The 24,470-nt window shown below is 40.8% G+C and overlaps 1 protein-coding gene across 1 annotated transcript; it reads left to right on the top strand.

The window, feature by feature from the left end:
- Positions 1-297: 297 nt before the first annotated feature.
- Positions 298-23,776, top strand: LOC124115880 (prostatic acid phosphatase-like). The gene is made up of 11 exons (XM_046477040.2): positions 298-506; positions 2,038-2,133; positions 2,927-3,019; positions 3,431-3,583; positions 16,133-16,222; positions 17,062-17,148; positions 18,050-18,176; positions 18,478-18,563; positions 19,163-19,337; positions 19,631-19,762; positions 23,342-23,776. Exons 1-11 carry the CDS (start codon positions 321-323, stop codon positions 23,398-23,400), a joined length of 1,284 nt encoding a protein of 427 aa, XP_046332996.2. The 5' UTR covers positions 298-320; the 3' UTR covers positions 23,401-23,776.
- The last annotated feature ends 694 nt before the right edge of the window (positions 23,777-24,470 follow it).

Here is a 24,470-nt window from a genome sequence, read left to right as displayed (position 1 = left end):
CGAGGTGCATGACAATATATCTAATCAAATACATCAAAGTGACCGTATCGTTAACTCTCAGTTGGGCTTCGATGACAGCACGTGGAGCCGGACAACCAATGTAAACATAGGATAACAACGCAAAAGGAAATAGCTTGTCACGTTTTAGGATATTTTCTCAATGTAAATTTACCATGCTGTGACATATGTTATCCACTGGTGTAGACTCGTCAAAATTGAAACAGATGAAAAACATAAGCACTATCTTGAATGGACTGTAAAGATTTGACGAATCGTCACGTGTCGCTGCATGGACTGTGGCAGAGATACCGGCTGGCTGCATGGAACTCTGGGTAGGAGTGTGTAGCGATCGCTGTCTCCTTTCCGTCACGGAAATAACCGAGGACAGCCAACCACACGCGATGCGAGCTGCACATCGTGTCATCATGGCGCAACGCTGCTTACTTCTGTGCATTCTCCTTGACGCTATCTCAGCCTCTGACGGAACCTTAAGATACGTACAAGTGGTGAGTGTCAACTTAATATTACAAGAATGCCATTTTGACAAATGCAAAATAAATATTAATATCCCTTTTGAATTAAGTTTAAAAAATAAATTCATTGTAATTTACTGTTTTTCATCTTTATACTTCTCTTCAATATGAGTTTTATTTGAGTCATCAAATGTCAGAGTTTTTAAATTCAAATTCAGGTTCTAAATAATCTCCTTGTCGGACACAGACGGGGCCGCGCTGCGGTTGTGAGGATATATTTGGTATCCCTGCCTGTCAACGGTATGGCCCTGCTTTCACTTGTCCTCAACACTACAAACTGACAGATAAGCTGTCACTGTACGCTCGGCATATCATTCACACATGGCGAGGCCATGTCTTTCACTGATGACTGTGTTTAATCTATAGGACCCCGTATCAAGTGACACGCTCTAAACCAAAGTGTTCTACCTCTGAACACTGGACAAGAACACATGGATGTGACACTTCTAGAACGTGTCCATGTGTTCTGGGGATAATCTGAACACTGATATGTTCTCGATCCAGAACAGTGATGTTCTACAAATATATGAAAACGTTTCACGTGTTCTGACAATATAACACTTTCAGAACACGTGTGATGCCTGTCAAACTATTGTTAGGATTTCTTTGATGATATTCTGATCACTCCTAAAGTACTGAATTTGCCCGATGGTCGGGAAGCCTTGTGGTTAAAGCGTTCGCTCGTCACGCCGAAGTTCCTGCTTCGATTCCCGACATGGGTACAATGTGTGAAGCCCATTTCTGGTGTCCCCCACCGTGATATTGCTGGAATATTGCTAAAAGCGGCGTGAAACCATACTCACTCACTCACTCCAGGGCATGGGTAGCTTTAAATACCAGACAAAACAGAACACCAGTGTTCTACTAATGGACCACATGTTCTCACTATAACATTATTGTGCTTCGTATTATTGTACTTATTATAGGGGGGGACACGGGTGGCCCAGCTGTCTAAGGCGCCGCGATTCGCTGTGCAGAGTTGCGTCCCTTGGGCACGCCAGAAACCTATGATTGAGGGTTCGAATCCCGGTTCGCCCTAATTATGTTTCTAGGTTTGTCGGCACCATACCCGTGCTCGTGGGTTTCACCGAAGTGGTAAACGTCTTAGACCTGCATCACTTCGGGCTTTCCTCCTTCATTAAGCTGACACGCCGTGATATAACTGGAATGATGTTAAAAGCGGCGTTAAACCCAACTCACTCACTCACTCACTTATTATAGAACATACTAGAACACATACGTTCTGCGAGAGAACGCATATGTTATATAAAAAGCAATTAGAATTCATACTGTTTTAAGGCACACATAAAGGTTCCAGGTAAACTTAGCTAACAGAACACCTGTGTTCGGATACATGGATGATATCACGCGAGGGTATATTGAATGGTATATATCCTATATTAGGGATAAACATTGTATTAAGCGAGCCTTAGGAAACTTACCCACGTTGGCTGACTATAGCTAGAAGCGGCGTTAAACTATACTCACTCGCTTTATGTTGCAGCTGTTTCGCCATGGAGATCGGACACCCACACACGCCTACCCTACTGACCCCCATCAAAAAGACACGTGGCACCAGGGCTGGGGAAAACTCACACAGGTAGGCGAGGGGGAGGGGGAGGGGGAGGGGGAGGGGATAGAGCATGTACTTCAACCAAAGGGATTCATATCTGGCCAGTATAGGTACATGGTAAATGTTAGGTACATTGTGCGTTTAAACGAGCATGCGTATACAGTATACAAGTGGCTTAACATGAAACAAACAAGAAATGGTTATTTGATGGATGGTGATGTATTTGATATGGGTATCACAGTTGACGACTGTTTTCAGTCTAGTAACGTTCTGTAAAATCTGGTTAAATCCAATTTCCAAGAGTATTCTTTCTTTTGCCCGGCATTTGAGATGAACATCAAAAACTTTCATCCGTTTTTACACTTGAAACTATTTTCTTTTTAATTGATCCTTTGATTAAAGGTTATCAACGATCGTCCATTCCAAACGTTGCTTGGGCGGTGGGGTAGCACAGTGGTTAAAGCGTTCGCTCGTTACGCCGAAGATCCGGGTTCGATTCCAGACATGGGTACAATGTGTAGCCCATTTCTGGTGTCCCCGCCGTGATATTGCTGGAATATTGCTAAAAGCGGCGTAAAACCATACTCACTCACTCACTCATTCAAACCGTTGCATCTCCAACAAGAGTAGGAGTGATAATCACGTGGTTTCTTCTGCACAGGAGTTCAAATTATAACACTGATGACGGTACAATAAGGAATTCTATTGTGACGAATTACATGTATGTCACGTGTTACGTTAAGTCTGCCAGCCTTTTCATACCGTTCGATGGCTTCCTTTAAGTAATTATAAGTGAATTCCAACGCCCTGATTCTCCCAGGAAGGCATGAGACAGGAGTATGAACTCGGCCAGTACTTACGACAACGCTACGTCGGCAGCGGCTTCATTCACGGAAACTACACAGCAGATGAGGTGAGGTTTGAGGAAGACAAATCAAATGAGTTTAATGACATCATTTATTATATTTACTTAATCGCATCATAAAAACAACCCTTGTTATAAAGACTATCGAATGCTGTTTCAGTATTTTATATGGTAGTCATATCTTATTTGAGTATATTAATTTTATATTTCATAACTAGCTGTTATCGGTTAATGGTTAATGCGTTTGCTCGTCACGCCTAAGGCGCGGGTTCGATTCCCCACATGGGTACAGGTGTGACTCCTATTTCCGTCCCCTGTCGCGATATTGCTGACATAATGTTAAAAGCGGCGTAAAACCGCATCCGCTCACACACATATTTCATTTAACTATCCCGTCCTTCATATGTTTTACATTTTTAGAAACCTTTTCTCTCTATGTTTATTTATGTTTTATTATAGATTCACGTTCTTGCCACGTATAAAGACCGCGCTATAATGAGCGCCAACTGCATGCTGGCTGGCCTGTTTCCTCCGACAGGATATCAGATTTGGAACCCCGCTATACCGTGGCAACCCATCCCTATTCACACACTGCCCAAAGAAGATGACTTTGTAAGATTGTTTGTATATCTTTTGTTATGTTCATGTTCTATCCATCGGGGAGGTGGGGTAGCCTAGTGCTCGCTCGTCACCCCCAAGGCCTAGGTTTGAGTCCCCACAAGGGTACAATGTGTGAAGCCCATTTCTGGTGTCCCAGCCCGTGATATTGCTGAAATATTGCTAAAAGCGGCATAAAACTATATTCTAACTCTCCTACCCATCACTTAAAAAGGTATTGATCGTTGATCTTTGCCCAAACACTGGTTTGTCTGGTCCAACTGGCATGAATTTAAGCCATACGTATATAATCCGTGGTAGCATAAGTCCCCGGTATCACTGCAAACACGAAAACGTCGGTTTTTTCCGTATATGGTCATTGGACGGAAAAACGATGTTATTTGGACGCTTTCAAACCATCGTTTTTTCCGTCCAAATAACGTCGTTATTTGACATCGGAATTTACTGGGAGAGAACGATATCATCAAGCTCCTCCCTTTCTTGATTGGCATTGTCAATCAAGCAACAGCGTCCACCGGTATTCCTACTTCTCAGATTTCATTGGTCAGTTCTCGCGTGTTAGATTACAGGCCCGAGTTTGACGCTGTACTCGAAGCGCTTAGCGGAAGTACTGAAATCAATCGTTCTGCGCATGCGGATTGCTTAATGCCTTGTCCAAATTTTCCGTTCTGTGCATGCGCGATTTCGCGTATTGTTTCCACTATATGTCACCACTATTTGACAGTGATTCATAAACACAGTCTCGTGATGAGTTCGGAATCGTACAATGTCGCTTTAATTTATGGCACGTACTTGATCGGCGCGTATTTCCCATTAACAAATACAACGATAACGGTAATAATTTTAGTCAAAATAATTAGGAAAGCGCAAGGCTCAGGAACGTCTGAGTATATAAGAAAAGGATTTGTACTTTCGAAAGTTATAAAATCGTCAAATACGCAAAAGAATATCAACCGGCTTTTAAAACTTATTTTTGTAGAAGGGGTTCTTGGTGTTTATTGCCAGATAGTATATGCATATACATTTTCCCGATATTGCTTATTTTAATGTTTATTAATAGTTTTAAGGTTCGTCCGCCTAATTGACGGGATTCCACTTTCTCATTTGTACACGACACTTAAACAGTGTTCTGTTACTGTAAACAGATTAGTTTCAAATTCCAAACTGGTGATATCTATTCAGACTAATGCTTAGTCTCTAAAACTGTATAGTTTTGAAAGAAACAAGTAACTCCATTTAATTGAAGAGGAGCCCCAGTTATATGGGAGATTCCGAGATGAACCTACTCTATGGATATCTAAGCTGCCACCCAAACCGACCCAAACGGGACCCGAAAGCTTATTGTATGCTATATAGTCCCATGGAAGTGCACTAGAATTATACATTGTATTCCGGACGATTGTGTTCTTTCATCTACTTTTAAATGTTGCCTATACACTAATCTGGACGTACTACTCATTGTTCTATTTATGTCATCCTATTGTATATATATATTTATATCAGATATACATTAACGCATGTTACCATTCTAAAGTCATTCTCTCATATAACCTTATATTGTTCATAGTATCAAAGTTTATTCAACAACATCAAGAACAGCAATTTAAACTACTGAAACACCCAAACACAAAGCTGTTATCAAGCGCTGGTGCAGACGTGATGCATCGTAAAAAACTGTATCGTGATGTCATCAGAAATACAATTTCTTGCAACATTTATACCACGAGATAGTAAGGCTAACGTTTACTCTCCGGTGGAACGTAGACAATATCGCTAATACAGATATCACGTATTTGAATGTTAATACTAAAGACAACACTCATTATTTTTGCAGTGACGATATAACACTTATACACGTTTATTGGTGACTTTCATCAGTTTTGCTATTAATTTTAATAACTTTGTTTTCCCATATACAAGTAACAATACCCGACTAGCCTGTCATATATACTTATGGGGCAGTTTTCAATCTTGTACTTACTTACTCTGGTGTTCCTGAGGGGAGGTTATTGGCTTGGGTGTTATACCCCGTTTTTCTGGTAATCCTATTATTACTTCATTTTTATCTAATGACACCCTGTTCTCTGGATCACGGCTCCGTGACTATCCATAACAATTAAGATGAACATTCAGATCAAGTACATGAATGAGTTTGTTTTGTCGCCACAGTCAATCAAAGACCAATGCTGTGCGGTTTGATTACACACTTCTACCAGGTCGAACATCGTGGATCTTTTTCTACCTAAAGAGAATCATAGTTCATATGCTAATCCATCTATTGCCTACGAAAACCGTCCCGTTCAAGATGACCTTACTTGTTGTTAAATCCATCATCTATCCCCCCGTTCTCACACCCCCATGCCCCCCCCCCCCCCCCCCCCCCCACACACACACACACACACGCACGCACGCACGTACGCACGCACGCACACACACACAACGGACCTAAATAACCTGGACAGGAAATACTGCTGATAGCCTCTGGTCAACACCGCCGCGAGCGCTACCACAGAATGAATGTCTGAATGAATGGCGTGACAACATTCAAGAAGTACGTTAACGGTTATGTGAAATATTAGAATGATTCCACCACAGAAGCCAAATCTTAAAGTTGTTTGATTCTTCGGTAGCATTTTCAATAAATGTTGTTCACGAAAGGTTCCTGAATACATTAATCGAGATTACGCTATCCGCATGGATGACCTATTCCTTCATAAATATATCTAGATCGGTGACGCTAAGCCGGTGACCCGTACCCAGATCCGGACATACCAGTGAAACAGGCACTCACTCACTCACTCACTCACTCATTCACTCACTCAATCACTCACTCACTCACTCACTCACTCACTCACAATGTATCAATCTATCAATCAAACAATCAATCAAAATGGAAATCGAGATACGGATGCTTGACTCATTGTAAGTCTTTGTACGCCATTGTATCGTTGCTAGTGGTACCAGTTACCGGTTTGGGCTAGACGAAGCATTGACGAAGCAAAGAGTTTAATCAGACGTCTCCTTGAGGGAGAGTGGTATCACACCTGTGATCCCTGGCGATAAAATGACATTGCGTACCAGGCCAGCAGTTATCAACGTATAATCGTAAATTCTTCTCGGCGTAATATATATCTTGCACGTGTACGTAAACAGGATGTGTTTGGTAACTTGAGCAGGAAGCACAAGTGCACGAAGGGATGGCATTTCAGATGACAAATGAAAGAAGACAGAAAGATTGCGACCCAAATTTAGTGACTGGTGGCCGTGTCGCACACACGAATTTTTATTAAATGTATCCTCGAGAGTCAGTAAGAAACTAGAAATAGCTGCCTTTGTTCTGTAAATCTCACCAAGTTTCAGCTTTCGCCTCTTCCTTTGTGGAATGAGGTTTCACATTTGTAAAATGATCTCTGTTATCTGTCTGTACCATCAACGTAACTGCCCTCACCCTCTGCAGTTTTCCCGTCCCATATTGCCAAGCAGGTGACCCACAAGGAGGAATACGGCCCTCCCTCAGTCCAGACTCATGAGTTATACTGTGCCTACCACAATATGTTGTGAATACGTAGCCTTGCTGTGGCCAAACATTTTGTAACAATTTGGCAAACTTTGATATGTAAACAGCACATATAATTCAGTTTTATTTCATCTTAACATATCAGTTGAATCCCACTTGACCTTTGAAGATCCGGTTAAGAATAGATTTACAGCAACCCATGCTTGCCGTTAAAGGCGACTATGCTTGTCGTAAGAGGCGACTAAAGGGATCGGGTGGTCAGGCTCGCTGACTTGGTTCATGCATGTCATTGTATCTCAATTGCGTAGATCGGTGGTCGTGATATCAATCACTGGATTGTCTGGTCCAGACTCGATTATTTACAGACAACCGTCATATAACTGGAATATTTCTACGTGCGGCGTTACACAAAGAACAACAAAAACGGAAAAAAACGGATCCTACTTATTTTGTGGATACCATAACAATAAATCAAACCAATAGATCGTTTGAGCCAGCTAAATATAAAAAAATAGTCGATAGTCATATTTACCTCTGTTGGTCCCACGTGAAATGTTCTTCATGAATACTTTAAATCATGACATTAACGCAATAATAAGTCAGCACATTAATGCGAGTATAGAAGAACCCTGGCCTCAAATGCGTCATGACATTTATGAGAGTAGCCTTGCAAAAATCACTGTAGTCTCACAATTTAATAATGTAGTATTGGCTGATAGATGTTCGACCGAATAATATCATTTGTTCAATCAACTGTTCATCTAATTTCCATTAATGTATGTTACATTGATAATATGTTCATGGGTTTCTTCTCTGAACGTATAGTGTTGAGGACTACTTCAGTTGAGGATAAGTAACATAAATAATGATGATATTATTTTGATATTATTGTCATTATTATTCCTTCAGATCATTAAAAAGAGTCATTATGTTTCACATTAAACATAGAGAAAGAGGTATGGATATTGTGGAGATTATTTTTTAGCATCGACATTATTAACATAATTCTTAAAGATATTATGTTTTGTTTATGGTCTAATGCCGCACTCAGCAACTTAAGGATATTACAACATACATTTAGGTTCAGTTGTATTATTAAATTTGTTTTATTTTACAGAGACCTTATAAAATAATATAAAAATGTATAGTCGCTATTCTTAAAAGTAAGCATATGTTAGATTTATCAACCGGAAATATTGCACACCAAAGGATAATTATATATCATGACACTATTCTATGTCGAAGTCAACTATATTTGTGTTTCCTATCGCTACATGATTGGTTATGACACGGATACGTCATGATAAAGCAATGAGAAATTGACATTTGATGATATAAGACAGCTTCGCGATAAATCGCAAAGAACAAAGAAGAAGGAAGCGATATTTATTTCACGATAAAACCTTGTTCTATCATTTATGGAGATTCGAACATGCACTCGCAACTTGAGGACGTCGTAACTTTGATGTTATTTGTGAGAGGGAAGTGTCCAGTGAGTTGTTCCTTATAGATGTAGCAGGAGAAGGTAGATAAATGCAATGCCCGAACAATCGCATCAGAAAGTGAGAGTGAAATGTTAATCGGTATTGGGAGAAAAGGTACAGACGAGAAAATTGTGAGAATATGCGGGAAAGACCAAATTCAAACCCTCCTGTTCATAAAATGGATTTATGTGGCATTGCCGCGGTCGTACGTAATGTTGATATCTCATATAAGAAATAAACGAGTCGTGGTCGTTGTTTATCGTACAATAAATAACTCCCACTCGCGTTTGTTTCTTAATTACATGACCATATACCCTGACATTATATCACAGTTGATTATATCAGTTGACAAAAACGACATAAGCCGTTCCGTCATTACAAGAAACCCTTGCCAAAAGTAGCGCCAACTGCACGATTCCGACAACACCAGGAGCATGCATGTTTCATTATTCACCTTATAAAATGATGACACTGGGTGATCGCAAAAAGGCGAGCTCATCCCGATCCACTAGTGGCACCCGCTACAAACACATGTAAAGGCAAGCCAATTGTTCACCCGAAAAGGCACGGAAACACACGGTACAACTCAAAATAGAGAATTGCATCAGACATCATTTTGGTCATTGATACGTCAAACCTGTATTTGCCAGCTACACGTCCTACAGTGTATACAAAGACCAAGCCAGGACCCGAATCCTTTAAACCCGCCCAAACAACCCCCTTCGCACGAAGCTTGCTTACATTTTCTCCTAACCTAAAGTAATCTATACTAGTTCTGAAGTAAATCGTATTTACCCGCATGAATCGCCTTATGTCATTTATTCCCGATAAACAGAGCATGACAGTAATGTGGGGTAAGTCACGCACCAAACCTATACTGCTCTTACTTAAAACACTATTGGGCTAACAAGATACGTATATTAAAGTGCCATGCTTTTCTGATGTGCTATCATTCTAATTCGAAATAATGACATAAATAGTTACCACTCACCCTTCAATATTTTTCAAGGTCGGGTTAATCACAAACATATTTGAATATATACCACATCTATACTTACATGTACTTATCTTTATACTTTAAAGAATAAGTGTGTCTGTCATACAGACCCCGAAACAAATATGTCCAATACAGCCCAAAATTTGGCAAAATGAAGAAAGTCTCTTGGCTCCTTTTTGTTATATTTTATAACTATTGTTTAACAACTGGGTTTTTTCTGTAAAATATGTTCATTTCAGAGATTAGATGTTATTCTAGCATCAGGTCTGTGGTACGTTCACTGCATCAGCGTTGACATAAAAACGATTTTTACATATATAAATACATACAGAGGAAATGCTTGGCATTTATCTTTTAAGGAAGAATGTGGGACTTGCTTAATACATATGTATGTGGACATACATGTATATGTATGTACATTTGGATGAATATAGATATACCTCCTTATAGATAGTGATCGTAGATGATTGTAGAACGTGCACGAAGAAAATGGAATAATTATGTGAGTAATCGGGTAAATACCATGTTTAGCAATATTCAGCCATTATGCGATATTGGTTTCCAACATTCAAGACGGACCATGAAATTATGACTTGAATTTGGACCTGGCTTTCTGGTGTGATGTAACACCCCATAATATAATGTAGAAAAAGAGCTAAAAGCACGAATAAAGATCACGAGATGAAACTTATGTATACATCTGGGCATATATTTGCGTAGTATTACTACGTTAATTCATCAGTATATATGTATTTTGCGCAAAGGATATTGTAGATCGACGCTTACATGCGTATATAAACTATTCACCAGTGCTGTAATATTTAATTCATTTGTCTTTTGATACATATAGATATGAACATGGAGAGTCTGTCTGAAGAAATATAGACATGCAAGGGATCTTTTGGATAGTTGTACTTCACGGTTAGACAAACGCTTAGTCTCTGAAAATACATTATTTTGGTTAAAACGAGAAACTATATTTAAATTAAAAAGGAGCCTAAGTGAGATGGAAATTTCAGCCTGAACCCGTTGAACATTTAGGCTTGTTTCATTTGGGGCTATACCATTGCAGTAAGGCCTTGGCGGAAGGGAAAATAATATGGTTCAGGGACTGTGAGACAAACTACATCACGGTCTGTATCGCCGTCGTGATCTTTAGAGCTACGATATTAGGGCCATCTGAGACTCGACACCTGTTTGCACCCATCACATACCAGTCACTACTGTCACTACTCCTCTCTCCAAACGAAAAAAAACCCGAAAAATGTCGGAAGTGTATATTTTTAATCCTTCTAATTTACTATTTAGATACATGATTTAACTTAAAAGTAATTATATAGATTTCAGCCATTTAATTGGCGTGTATGGATATATTATCCATTTACTTATACACACTTATTATGGACATATACAGAATTTCATTGTACCTCATTATTGAAAAAATACCCGTGAAGATCCGGGTTAGAATAGGCCTTCAACAACCCATGCTTGTACTAAGGCGACTAACGTAATCGGGTGATCAGGCTCGCTGACTTGGTTGATGCATGTCATCGTATCCCAATTGCGTAGATCGGTGCTCTTGATGTCAATAGCTGGATTCTCTGGTCCAGACTGGATTTTTTACGAACCACCGTCATATAGCTGGTATATTGCTGAGTGCGGCGTTAAACAACAAACAAACAAAATCTATTATTAAACACCTTCCAACAATGATAAATTAAACTTATATTTCTATATTTTTTGTTATATTTATAACATTATTGGATTCATAATTTAATTATTGCGTTGCTTTCTTCCCTGTCATTCAATGTACATGTACATGTTCAACCCTCTAAACTTTTAATATTTCATTTTTCACAAATGGCTACGTTAGTGAGTTGCCTAGATCTCTCGTTACCTACTCACACGAACAGATTAAAATAATTTGTTTTACTATCATATTTCTGTTTATCTAATTCATAATACGAAATTGATAATTCATTTATCACAGTATAGATCATATTCGTTTATATCACTATCTGATGCTAAGGTTTTATTGCAGAAATTATAATTAATTCAAAATGTAGAAAGATACACAATTTGCCATTATTTGACTTTTAAACTGTACAAAGTATAATATAATGATCAGAATGCCTGTAACGGGTAGTATTTAGGAAAGAAATAATTGTCGATAAGTCCCATTTTTCAGATATGCCCTTCAGTAGTATTATTGTATATCTCCAAAGAGAGGTTTACATTGTAGTTATCATTATTTGTGGATAATTCAAAAAGCAACATAGAAAATATATATGCTACCATGACGAAAGAATACAGAGTATACATAACTCGCAATTCTCTAAAAGAGATTTCAAATCACAATAACATATCTGATATAAAGAGAGGTGGTAATGATTTAATCTCTACATTGTGCCCTTGTTCGTGAGCCCTTGTTCTATTCATCAAACAGCCCAAAACCGAAACTCCACAACATATCCGATTACACTGATTCAGGCTGTCCCAGTTCTCCATGCGATACTGACGCCCGTTCGTCTCCCAGACCATAGAGAATAAATTTAAAAGGAATCCAGCTCAAGTCTAGAACGATTTGGCAAGCCTAGATTGCCTCAATTCTATCCATGAAAGTAAGCATTAATAAAAAAATATTGTTCTTGTCTGCTTCAGATTATATTTTGTAGAGACATATTTTTAACTAGGAAAATTGTACTGACACCGGCGCTGTCCCTATTGAAGCTATTTATAAGAATTTCGAATTGTCGTCCATTGTTCGATGTCAATACATCGATGACAAGTGAGGATATCATAAAGTAATCGTTGATGCCGCGCTACACTATAATAAAAATTATAATCAAGTTGACTGGTGTGTACATTACTACAGTGAACATGTAAATGATCATGCCCTAATAATCAAATGCCGTAATGTCAAATACTAACATATTATTGTGTGATGAATTTAACTGGATCAGTGGTAACATGTGATATTAATATTCCATCAATTTCTCTCCTGGTTGGTCCATGTCTACAAAATCAACATAATACAATTAAAATGGAGCCTAGAACAATTCTTAATTTCAGGCTAGGGCTGTGGAAATCTAGACTTTCCCAATCATTATAGACTTGAGTTGGTCTAATTTTTTACATTATTCTCTTGGGTCAACGCCACAGCTCATACCATACACTAACAAGACCAGATTGCCCCCGCCGGAGCTCCTGGATTTTGGTTATATCATCTAACATGGCCAACTCTGCTCTTAAGTAAACAAGAACCCAATCAGCGAGGGCTCCTTTATCATCCCTGTGACTGCTTATAAAAATCTGATATCTCTTCCCAAAGACCTGGTTAATAATATATTTTCGGCTGAATATTCGAAACAGAGTGAGTGAGTTGGTACTACATATGTTTACGGTTCTATTTTAAATGACTGCAGCGCTCCATTATGAAAACAAATTGTTTTAACGCACTGAGCAGTATTCCAGTGATATATGACGGCGGTCTGTTGTATATGAAATAAATGCAAATTGAATCTTGAATCTTGAAAGTTGTAACATTTCCGCTAATAAGTATCACATGCAGTATACTGTATATCAACTGCAATATACTGTATACACCATTCAGTATACAGTGTGTCGCGAGCTCTGCGCTGGGCTGGAGCACACATTTCCTACCCCTCTCCCTTCGGCAAACACCTCATGAGGGTTGCAACGAGGTCACAGGTCAGGCGTGCACTCGTCAGTTGCCTAATGCGGTCAAGACTTAGATCTTCCGGAAGACCACTGCACTAGAGGTATGTGGATTGTTGATGAGGTACTACGTGTTTTGAACTGGGAGTCGAACACTAAGCACTTTTAGAGAAGAGCTCACAATAAAACGTTATGGACTCGCGGACGGACTTTTTTTCATTTCAAGACTTCCATGTATCAGGTTGAACTTCTACGACAGATGTAACTTGGTTACCGCTTCCTAACTGTAACATTAACTAAACTTTACGCCTTTTATACACATTTGTGATGGGTCGACAATGCGACAACGAGACATATTTTGACCTTGAAAATGTCGCGTTACGGCATCGTCGCCCTTTTGTAAAATAAAGAAAAGGATTATTCAAAGAGCGACAATGCAAACACGCGACAATGCGACAAATGGCCAATTGTCGCGCTTTTGTTAATTTTGACACGTTTTGCTTGTTTTTGTAAGGGCGTCAATGCGACAATGCGACAACGCGACAATGTCCCTTCCATAGTGATCCGTGCAAATAAAACTGAGTTATGAAATAGAAGTCTGACATGCCAATTAAAAGATAAAGTGTTGCAGCTTCTGATTTCATAGATCTTCAAGAAGGATTATCAATAATGGGATGGGTGATGAGTTCAACTGCATGCCGAGTCTATACGTTGTGATAAACAATAATGCTCCGAGTCAATACATTTTGTCAAAATGTATGACATGTATTACGTGAATGAACATATTTTTTATACTCGTCCATGTTTTTGACGGACAATATAATTTACATGCTCGGTAAAAGTGAGGACGGGCATCATTGTGTGTTTCCGTGCTTTGTTCAGGTGTCCTTGCATGTGTTTGTGCCGGGTGCCACTTGTGTGGCAGGATACGCTCACCTTTTCCCGAACACCCGTTGGATGGCCTGAACCAATTCGGATTTTAATCCCACATCAGTCTGTACACCGTGATATAACTGAAATACTGAAATACTGTAGAGTTGAAAATGGTGTTTAATGTGATTACCGTAGTGTTACTGCAACTGTTCAAATGTTGTGCAGTGCTGTTATGTAATATGTAAAAGAAAGCATATTCAATTATCCAATTGATTTGAATAGAAGATACTTGCGTCAGTGTATTTTATTAACGCCCCAAACCGTAATTTAAACACATATAATAACAGATCATATACACGCATGGTGCCTTGACTTACTGCTAACTTTAATAGGCCATCCCGGAATAAAATAGTCCCCCCCCCCCCCCCCCCTCCCCCTCATGTTTTAGTATGTTTACAAGGAATATATTCCAAATAATATCCTCATTAGATGAGAAGATCTTTTTTCAGAATTACCTCAGTAAGTCAATTACAATGACAGAGCGTCGTAATACATTTACATCAAGTAAAATACGTCAAAATGGCCGACACGATAAACGTGACGGGAGATATTTCCGAAGTTGTTAATTAACCTGATCAATTGGCCGATCGTTGAAAGGTGATTGTAAAGATGTGTCAAATAGATACTAAGGTAAATTCATAGATTGCTGTAGATTGTCACTACGAGAGAGCCATTTCAAGAATACAGTCACGTGAAGAACGTCATGTGACCGACCTCTCGTCCTAGCCGTATATCTTGTAAACTTCACATTACAAAATTAGTTATTATTATAACCAAATAAAACACAACCCATTATCCGATAGGGGTAACTGTTCATAGCCGTGGGATATGTTACCACAATAAACTTGGTAACATTGTTTGGTTTGACTTCTTGGCGCGTGCCTGAATTCCATTAACATGTTACATATCCTAAAACTGGCTTATCAGCAAATCTCGCTGCACTGCGCGCGACAGATACTAAATACTAGAGCAAGGCATGCCAGAAATACGAAACCTAAAGCTTTCGAAATGAAGCCTTAGGAATCACGTGCGTCGGGGGACCAGCGCCATCTGATTGGCCGTTAACAGTTGTACAAGGCGGAGCAAAAAGCATCGTTTTTCCGTCCATTTTACGCTTGAAAAACTCGACCCTTTTCTGCACACTTTCTAGACGCTCACCAATTAATCAATTTTAATGAATTTTTAGTCGTTTTTCCGTCCAATGACCATATACGGAAAAAACCCGACGTTTTCGTGTTTGCAGTGTATGGATTGTACAGTCTATGTGACGCCTGTGTCATCGTACAATGATGGCGGGACCTTCTGTTGACAACCAAGTTGGCCTCAATCTCATTAACTCAAATATTTCACTCCGATGTCATACCATTCAGACGGTGTCAGTCGTGTCACTCGGTAACCTAGTGATGAAGGTGTTTGCTCATCACTACTAGACCCGTGTTCTAATCCCCGGTACATTCCACAGTCTCCCCTCATCATATCACACTGTGCAGAATACGAACCCCACTTGGCTGTCCCAAGTAATATATTGCGTTTTCGAAAACGTACACATTTCTTTTTGCGAACGTGATTAATGTGATGTCAACGGGATAATGCCAGCCTGCAGTATCGCAGAGTTCTCCATAGCGATATTACTAACATATTGCTACACGACCATTTAAACCGCACTCACTTATCTTACGGTCGGTGGGCCAATAACGCAATAGAATAATTCGAATACTTTTTTGCACTATGGTACATATTCGCTCGCCCATCTTAAACATCTCCTTTAAAAAAATACATTGTAACTTGAATGGTGCGGGTGGGGTAGTCTTGTGGTTCACGTGTTGGTTACTCAAGCCGAAGAGATCTGTTCGAGTCCCTACATGGTACAATGCCCGCACTAAAGTATCAGCGGCAGTTTTAATTTTATTTTTCAATTTTTTATTTTTCTTCAGATATTGGAAATGAAGTGCCCCACGTACGATGCCCTGGCATACAAACTGTCGAAAACGGGCTATATTAAACAGTTTGTGACACAGAATCAGGTACTATTTCCACCCTTCTATTGACGATGTTGCAGATGTGAATGTGACACGATTACTCAGCACAGCGTTCCATTACCGCTGTCGTATACTCCCGAGGGAGCTGAGAATGAAGTTCGCGTGCTCACTGGAACATAATACAGTAGCTCTGAGAGCATGCATCAGTGGTCGGATTCGGTGCATTACAATTTTTCATTAAATTTTTAGTAGTAGTAGTAGTAGTAGTAGTAGTAGTAGTAGTAGTAGTAGCAGGAGTACATGTAGTAGTAGTAGTAGTAGTAGCAGCAGTAGTAGCAGGAGTACATGTAGTAACAGCAGCATCACTAGTATCAGTAGCAGTAGCAGTTGCATCAGTAGTAGTAATAGTAGCAGCAGTATCAGAAGGAATAGTAGTTGTAGTAGTAGTAATAGTATAAAGAATACTTCTTCTAGTAGTAGTAGTAGTAGTAGTAGTAGTAGTAGTAGTAGTAGTAGTAGCAGTAGTAGTAGTAGTAGCAGCAGCAGTAGCATTTGTAGTTGTGGACTAAGCTGATCAGCCTGATTAATCTAGGACGATGGTTGTATTGGTGTTATCCAATATAAAAGGGGGCATTACGGGGGCACGAGTGCAGGTTGTCGTCCCTCAGGAGTGTGTGGATCGGATTATCCGAGGTTTGCTATGAATATGATCCTGCTTTGTCAGAACCAACCCTTGGGTTTCACCGAAATGGTAAAAGCCTAAGACATGCATCACTTTCCTCCTACATAAAGTTGAGGCGCGGTGATATGACTGAAATACAGTTTCCCCGTAAACCAACCCCACTCACTCACTCATGTACTTCATGACTTCATTGTTCTTTCAGGATCTGATCGATCTACTTGGACAACACTCGGGGTATCCGCCCAACTTTGAAAGTCTGTTGGACATGATTGACCCCATATATGTAGAGGTGAGTGGGACGAGGGGGCCTCCGGGCATACAGAGGGCTGCGAAAAGCTGATATACACTCAGTATGGATATCTGGTGTTTACGTGAGGGGGCGTGAGAGAGAGAGAGAGAGTACAAGAGAGAGTAAGAGAGTACACAAGAGAGAGAGTCAGAGTACAGTGTAGTACAAGAGAGAGAGTCAGAGTACAGTGTAGTACAAGAGTGAGAGAGAGTACAAGAGTGAGAGTACAATGTAGTACAAGAGAGAGTACAATAGAGAGTGAGAGAGAGTACAAGAGTGAGAGTTCAATGTAGTACAAGAGAGAGTACAAATGAGAGTGGGAGAGTACAAGAGAGAGTCAGAGTACAATATAGTATAAGAGAGAGAGTACAAGAGAGAGTACAAATGAGAGTGTGAGAGTGCAAGAGTGAGAGTACAATGTAGTACAAGAGATAGTACAAGAGAGAGTCAGAGAGTACAAGAGAGAGTCAGAGTACAATATAGTACAAGAGAGAGAGTACAAGAGAGAGTACAAATGAGAGTGTGAGAGTGCAAGAGAGAGTACAATGTAGTACAAGAGAGAGTACAAGAGAGAGTGAGAGAGTACAAGAGAGATTGAGAGATTTAGAATGTGAAAGAGGGTGGTAGATGGAGTGAGTTTACAGAATAAGTAACTGGGATAGAAATTGGGTGCTATCGCCGAAGGCGGAATTCGCTCCGCAGAGTTGCCTCATTTGGGCGTGCCAGAAACCTATGATCGCTCTGATTATGTGTCTGGGTTTGTCAATACAAAAGCCTGCTGGTGAGTTTCACAAAGTGGTAAATATCGAATATCTGCTTAAGTTTGGTCTATCATCCCACATCAAGCTCACAGGCGGTGATATAACTGAACTATAACTATAACTAAGTTATTCTGTTTCAGAATGCCCACAACCTGACGTTTCCTCCGTGGCTCCAACAGAATGACGTGTACAAGAGGTTCCTGGCACTCAAAGACATGAAGGCTCAGATAAAGTTCCACACGAAACCCATGGCCAGGATACGAGGGGGTGGGTAGACTCAAGCAAAGATGTTGTACAAACTGGAAGACCCACAGATCGACTGCGCAATTCGCTGTGCAGAGTTACGTTTTTTAACTGCGCCAGGATCCGCTGATCATGGGTTCGAAACACGAATTCGATCTGATTACGATCCATGATGGGACTCATGATGTTGACGTCTATATCTGCTTCCTTTCTCTCACTCACTCACTCACTCACTCACTCACTCACCCACCCACCCACCCACCCACTCACTCACTCACTCACTCACTCACTCACTCACTCACTCACTCACTCACTCATGTTCCAGGCCCCTTGCTAGGGAAGTTCATTAAGAACATGGATGACGTTGTCAACTTTAACAACGTCACACAAAAGATTGACTTCTTCTCAGGCGTGAGTATACTAAGTAGACCATTGAGTCATGTGACCCTCAGATATGAGGTGTTACTTTAACCGGATAGTTGTGAGTCAGCGGAACAGATAACGAAAGTATTAACATTTCTATCTTGTTAACATCTGAGCAAATTTTCCTATCAACCCGTGAAGATCCGGGGTTGAATAGGTCTTCAGCAACCCATGCTTGCCGTAAAAGGTGACTAACGGGATCGGGTGGTCAGGCTCGCTGACTTGGTTGATGCATGTCATCGTATCCCAATTGCGTGGATCGATGCTCATGATGCCAATCACTGGATTGTCTGGTCCAGACTCGATTATTTACAGACCGCCGTCATATAGCTGGAATATTGCTGAATGCAGCGTTAAACAACAAACAAACAAACACCACGATAAATCATGCAATAGCTGAAATGAAGTCAAATTCTTATTTCTATAAACACATCTTTCATGATTTTTTGTAAAACGATTTCCTTATGTATTAAGTTAATATGCACATCCCGTAGGCCAAACAGCCCCAATCAAACCCCGTCCTCTGAGATAAGCTAATAATTTTTGTACATTTTCTTATCACCATGGCAACACGTTCTGTATGGCAGCACGACACGAACATCAACGCTCTGTTGTCCGTGATGGGAATGTTCAACCAACTCCACATCATGTACGCTGGGGCAGTGCTTGTGGAGCTCCACCACTATGCGACTGTGGGATACACTGTGGAGTTCTACTACAGAAATGACACCAACGTGCAACCATACTTACTGACAGTACCGGGTATGTACACTGTCATAACATATATGGGTCGGCAAAGGCGCCATATTTTGCTGTGCAGAGTTGCGTCCCTTGGGCGCGCCAGAAACCAGTGATAGTGGGTTCGAATCCCGGTTCACCACGATTATGTTTTAGGTTCGTCAGCAGCTCACCCCTGCTCGTGGATTTCACCAAAGTGGTAAACATCTAAGACTTGCATTACTTGCTGATACGCTCTGATATACATTTAATTGACATGCTGCTCAAAGAGACGTTAAAGCACTCACTCACTATTTCCACTCACTCATTCGTTCCAGGATGTGGTTCGTCGTGTCCACTGTCAACGTTAAAGGTGTTGACACGTGACGTCATTCCAGATGACCCCGTAGCCTCGTGCTTGGGTCATCCCTCCACACCCCCGTGCTCGACACAAGGGTCCAGCAGCACATGTAAGTGTCTCTCGATGTTCTGTGATGGTCATGTGTCGTCAAGGATACCTGTACGTGGCATCAACTCTATCTTAAAGCGGCTCAATATATAATATACTCAGCGTCATTATTGAAGGGTCACCTAGATATGTAGGGTGTCAAACATGAACATATTTGAGAACTGACTTTCACTTTGTGTGAGTTGGCAAGCTCCGACGTTCATACTGTTTGGCCCTCACTGTGTAAGTTCATATTCCAATAGGGGGCACGGGTGGCCCAGTCGTCTAAGGCACAACAATTTGCTGTGCAGAGTACCTTGGGCACGCCAGAAACCTATGATTGTGGGTTCGAATACCGGTTCGCCCCGATTCTGTTTCTAGGTTTGTCAGCACATACCCGTGCTCGTGGATTTCACCGAAGTGGTAAACGTCTGAGACCTGCATTACTTCGAACTTTCCTCCCACATTAAGCTGACACGCCACGATATAACTGGAATACTGTTAAAAGCGGCGTTAAACCAAACTCACTCATTCATACTCCAATTAAATCTCGCATAGCGGAAGTCAATTTTTTTATTACTCTAGGAATGTAACGCTAGATCTATACGTGTGACTTCATGTTTACATTGACAGCCATACAACAACCAGCTTTATCGCAGAACAAAATAGTTCCCCAAAACATGAGGTGACATGAGCGTATGTATGCTCAACTTGCTTTACATGAATATCTGTTGTAGTGTGTTTACAGGAATGTATTCAAAAAATATCCTCATTGGGTGAGAAAGGTCTGTTATGAACTACTTCAGTAAGTCTGTCACAATGACAGCGCGTCGTAACACATTTACATCAAGTACAAGACGTCAAAATGGCCGACACGATACACGTGACGGGAGAGATTTCCGAAGTTTTAATGAACCTGTGGCGGTTACATGTGTTAGTCATGATTAGAGCAGAGAAAGGTGATTATAAAGATGTGTCAAATAGATAGTAAGGTATATTCATAGATTGCTGTAACTGTCAATTTAGACACGGATCGAGTCGATACGATAGTAGATGTGCATGTTTACGTTTTATTCGCTCGGATGGGTCGTAGCGAGGATATTCGTGAACGATCGTGCATATAAACTCTCTGACCTTTCTCAATGTATGCTAAAATGCTGAGTTGCAGATTAAGGGTCTAAATGATCAGAAACAAAACTTCTGTATGTATTCGTGCTTTGGAATTCCCAGGGGTTCCCCCGGGAATGAGTAAGTAGCTATATATAGTCCGTCAGTGTTTACGTCATTTCAAGAACACGGTCGAGTGGAAAATGTATGAACGTCCAATTGTGTCGTTTATACGCTTATGTATGTCAGTCGCAAGGTCATATGCCCGACCTCTCTTCTGATAGAAAAGCCGTATATCGTGTAAACTTCACATTAAAAAGACCGCCTCCGTGGTCTTGTGGTAGAGCGTCCGCCCGGAGAGCGGAAGGTCCAGGGTTCGATCCCGGGCCGCGTCATACAAAACGACGTTAAAAGATTGTACTTGTTGTTACCCTGTCTGGCGCTCAGCATTAAGGGGCTAAAACAAGGACTGGTCGGCTCGAAGTCAGTATACTGTGTCTGAGTGGGGTATTCATGTTAAACTGCGGCATGGTATCTCAGTGAGCTAGCACTATAAATCGGCATCAGTCCGGACTATTACAAGCAGCCACACACACAAACACACACACGTGCATGCACGTCGCTATATAAGTGCAATAATCTTGGCCGCGTTGTTAAACCCAATTTCACCTCACCTCACTTCACATTAAAGAGTCACCCAGATATGAAGGGTGCCAAGAAGCGCCAATAGGTCTGAGTATGCTGACAATGTGATTATGTTGTTTATGCCTATGTCACACTGATTGGCTGTTGGAAACTGGAAATATGGACAACGGCTGTAACAAAAATGAAAAGTGACAGATTGAAGAAGGCCAAAAAAGCTACCCAAAACAGCACTGCAACCAGGTTTAGCCCATGCACATGCAACCCATGACAAGTAGCAGTCAACGTGGGTATAAAATGGTTCATTCCAGATACGACCCGTGAAGATTCCGGGGTAGAAAAGGTCTTCAGCAACCCATGCTTGTCGTAAAAGGTGACTATGCTTGTCGTAAAAGGCGACTAACGGGATTGGGTGGTCAGGCTCGCTGACTTGGTTGATGCATGTCATCGATCCCAATTGCGTGGATCGATGCTCATGACATTAATCACTGGATTGTCTGGTCCGATTATTTACAGACCGCCGTCATATAGCTGTAATATTGCTGAGTGCGGCGTTAAACAACAAACCAACTAACCAAATCATTCCAGATACAACCGAAATGTACTCTTGAAGTTGAAAATGTGAAGTTTTTTTATACCTTTATCTGTTATTATCTGCGTGATCCCTTAAAAATAACGCTGAGTATGGACAGAGGACGTATAACAGTACTTTCTCGGGATATAAAGATTCAGTTGCGAGAACAAAGAGCGAGCAAAACCAAAGCCGTATAGTTCTCGCATCTGTTCCTCTCCCAAAATCCATGTCCGTGTATATATTGTGAACAGGTCGCGCAAACGGCACTTTACACGAACACCAACGGCCGGGGTGTCTTTGTAAAACTTGGGCGGTCGAGTAGCCTTGTGGTTAAAGCGTTAGCTCGTCACGCCGAAGACCCGAGCTCGATTCTTGATATGGGTACGATGTGTGAAGCCCATTTCTTGTGTCCCCCGCCGTGATACTGCTGGAATATTGCTAAAAGCGGCGTAAAACCATACTCACTCACTCACTCTGTAAAACTCGAGCTACTCGCCCTCGAGCAATACTGTTGAATAAAGTGTATTCATTTTCCTACATTGGAATATAATTATACTATATACACATGTACTGTCTTTCAGTGACTTTCATTTTCATTTGACATGTGTACACTGTATTTTCAGATTCCAGCACTACAAAACTTATCTTGCTGTCATAACAACAAACGTTTTTTTCCTGACATGTGACATTTCATACCATCGCCTCATATCATTTCATATCATATCCTCATTTGGATAACACAAACATCATGTATATTATACATATTTGAATAATTTATACGCTTGAATCAATATTTCCTCATTTTTACAATAAGTAATAACTTGTTAAAAAAAACTGCATGTAGTTATGAATATGTATTTGTATGTGCGTCACTACATGAATATCAACTTTATAACCGTTACTAAATTGTAGGGGGCGGTCGGGTAGCATAGTGGTTAAAGCGTTCGCTTGTGACGCCGAAGACCCGGGTTCGATTCCCGACGTGGGTACATTGTGTGAAGCCCATTTCTGGTGTCCCCCGCCGTGATATTGCTGGAATATTGCTAAAAGCGGCGTAAAACCATACTCACTCACTCACTACTAAATTGTAGGAAACTGTTTTACGATAAATCCGTGTCGGTCCAATAAACTGCATGTTATATGAATGCTAAATATCAATATGTGTTATTTTTATTTTGAATAAGAACTTTGTAAAGGCGTTACTTAATGTTGTTGTTTTTCACGATGTATCAATATCGATCCCGTGCTGTTAATATTCTATTCCTTTTTCGTTTGCAGATGGAGCACAGTCTGTTCTACTCCTCGCGTTGGTGATCACAGGGGTTTTCCTGGTTTAATATCATGGTTCGACGTAACTTTGTTGGTTACAAACCGAAGCGGTCTGTAAATAATCGAGTCTTGATCAGACAATCCAGTGATTGACATGAGCATTTATCCACGCAACTGGGATACGATGACATGTAACCAGCCAAGCTACCGAGCCTGACCCCCAATTTATTTAAGTCCTCTCTTACGACAAGGACGGGCTGCTGTAAATGCATGTGTATGTGTGCAAAGGATGAAGGTGCTGAAGACAAGCGTCAACCACCCCGTGAAGATCCGGGTCAGAATAGGTCTTCAGCAACCAATGCTTGCCGTAAGAGGCGACTAACGGGATCGAGTGGTCAAACTCGCTGACTTCGTAAATGCATGTTACCGTATCCCAATTGCAGATCAATAGACGGATTGTCTGGTCCAGACTCGATTATTGACAGACCGCCGTCATATATCTGGTATATTGCTTAGTGCGGGGATAAACAACAAACAAACAAACACACTGACCGCCAGTCCAGGTAGTCCCCTCTTACGACCAGCATGGGTTGCTGACCATAGGGACCTGTATTCTTACGCGGAATACTAACTATGTCAACTATCAGACCTTTAAGCTAGTACACCGCCTCCGTGGTCTCGTGGTAGAGCGTCCGCTCGGAGAGCGGAAGGTCCGGTGTTAGATCCCCGGGCGCGTCATACCAAAAGACGTTAAAATATGGTACTTTTACCATGTCTGGCGCTCGGCATTAAAGGGCTAAAAACAGGGACTGGTCGGCTCGGAGTCAGTATACTGTGTCTGAGTGGGGTATTCATGTTAAACTGCGGCATGGTATCTCAGTGAGCTAGCACTATAAATCGGCATCAGTCCGGACTAGTACAAGCACATGCACGTCGCGGTATAAGTGCAATAATCTTGGACGCGACGTTAAACCCAATTTCACCTCACCTCTAAGCTAGTAACGTATTAATTTGAAACACCATTGTTTTACGGGGCTTATTGGCTTATTCCTGTACTGTACATGTTTCTGGTTTCTACACGTTTTCCTATCACAACATGTGATCAGCATATTATTGTGTGCCTTGTTTACGTCATTGT

The sequence above is a fragment of the Haliotis rufescens genome, unplaced genomic scaffold, assembly GCF_023055435.1.
Source record: "Haliotis rufescens isolate VD_foot unplaced genomic scaffold, xgHalRufe1.0.p SCAF_10, whole genome shotgun sequence".
NCBI classification, from domain to species: Eukaryota; Metazoa; Mollusca; class Gastropoda; order Lepetellida; family Haliotidae; genus Haliotis; species Haliotis rufescens.
This window is presented reverse-complemented; position numbering and strand designations above follow the sequence as displayed.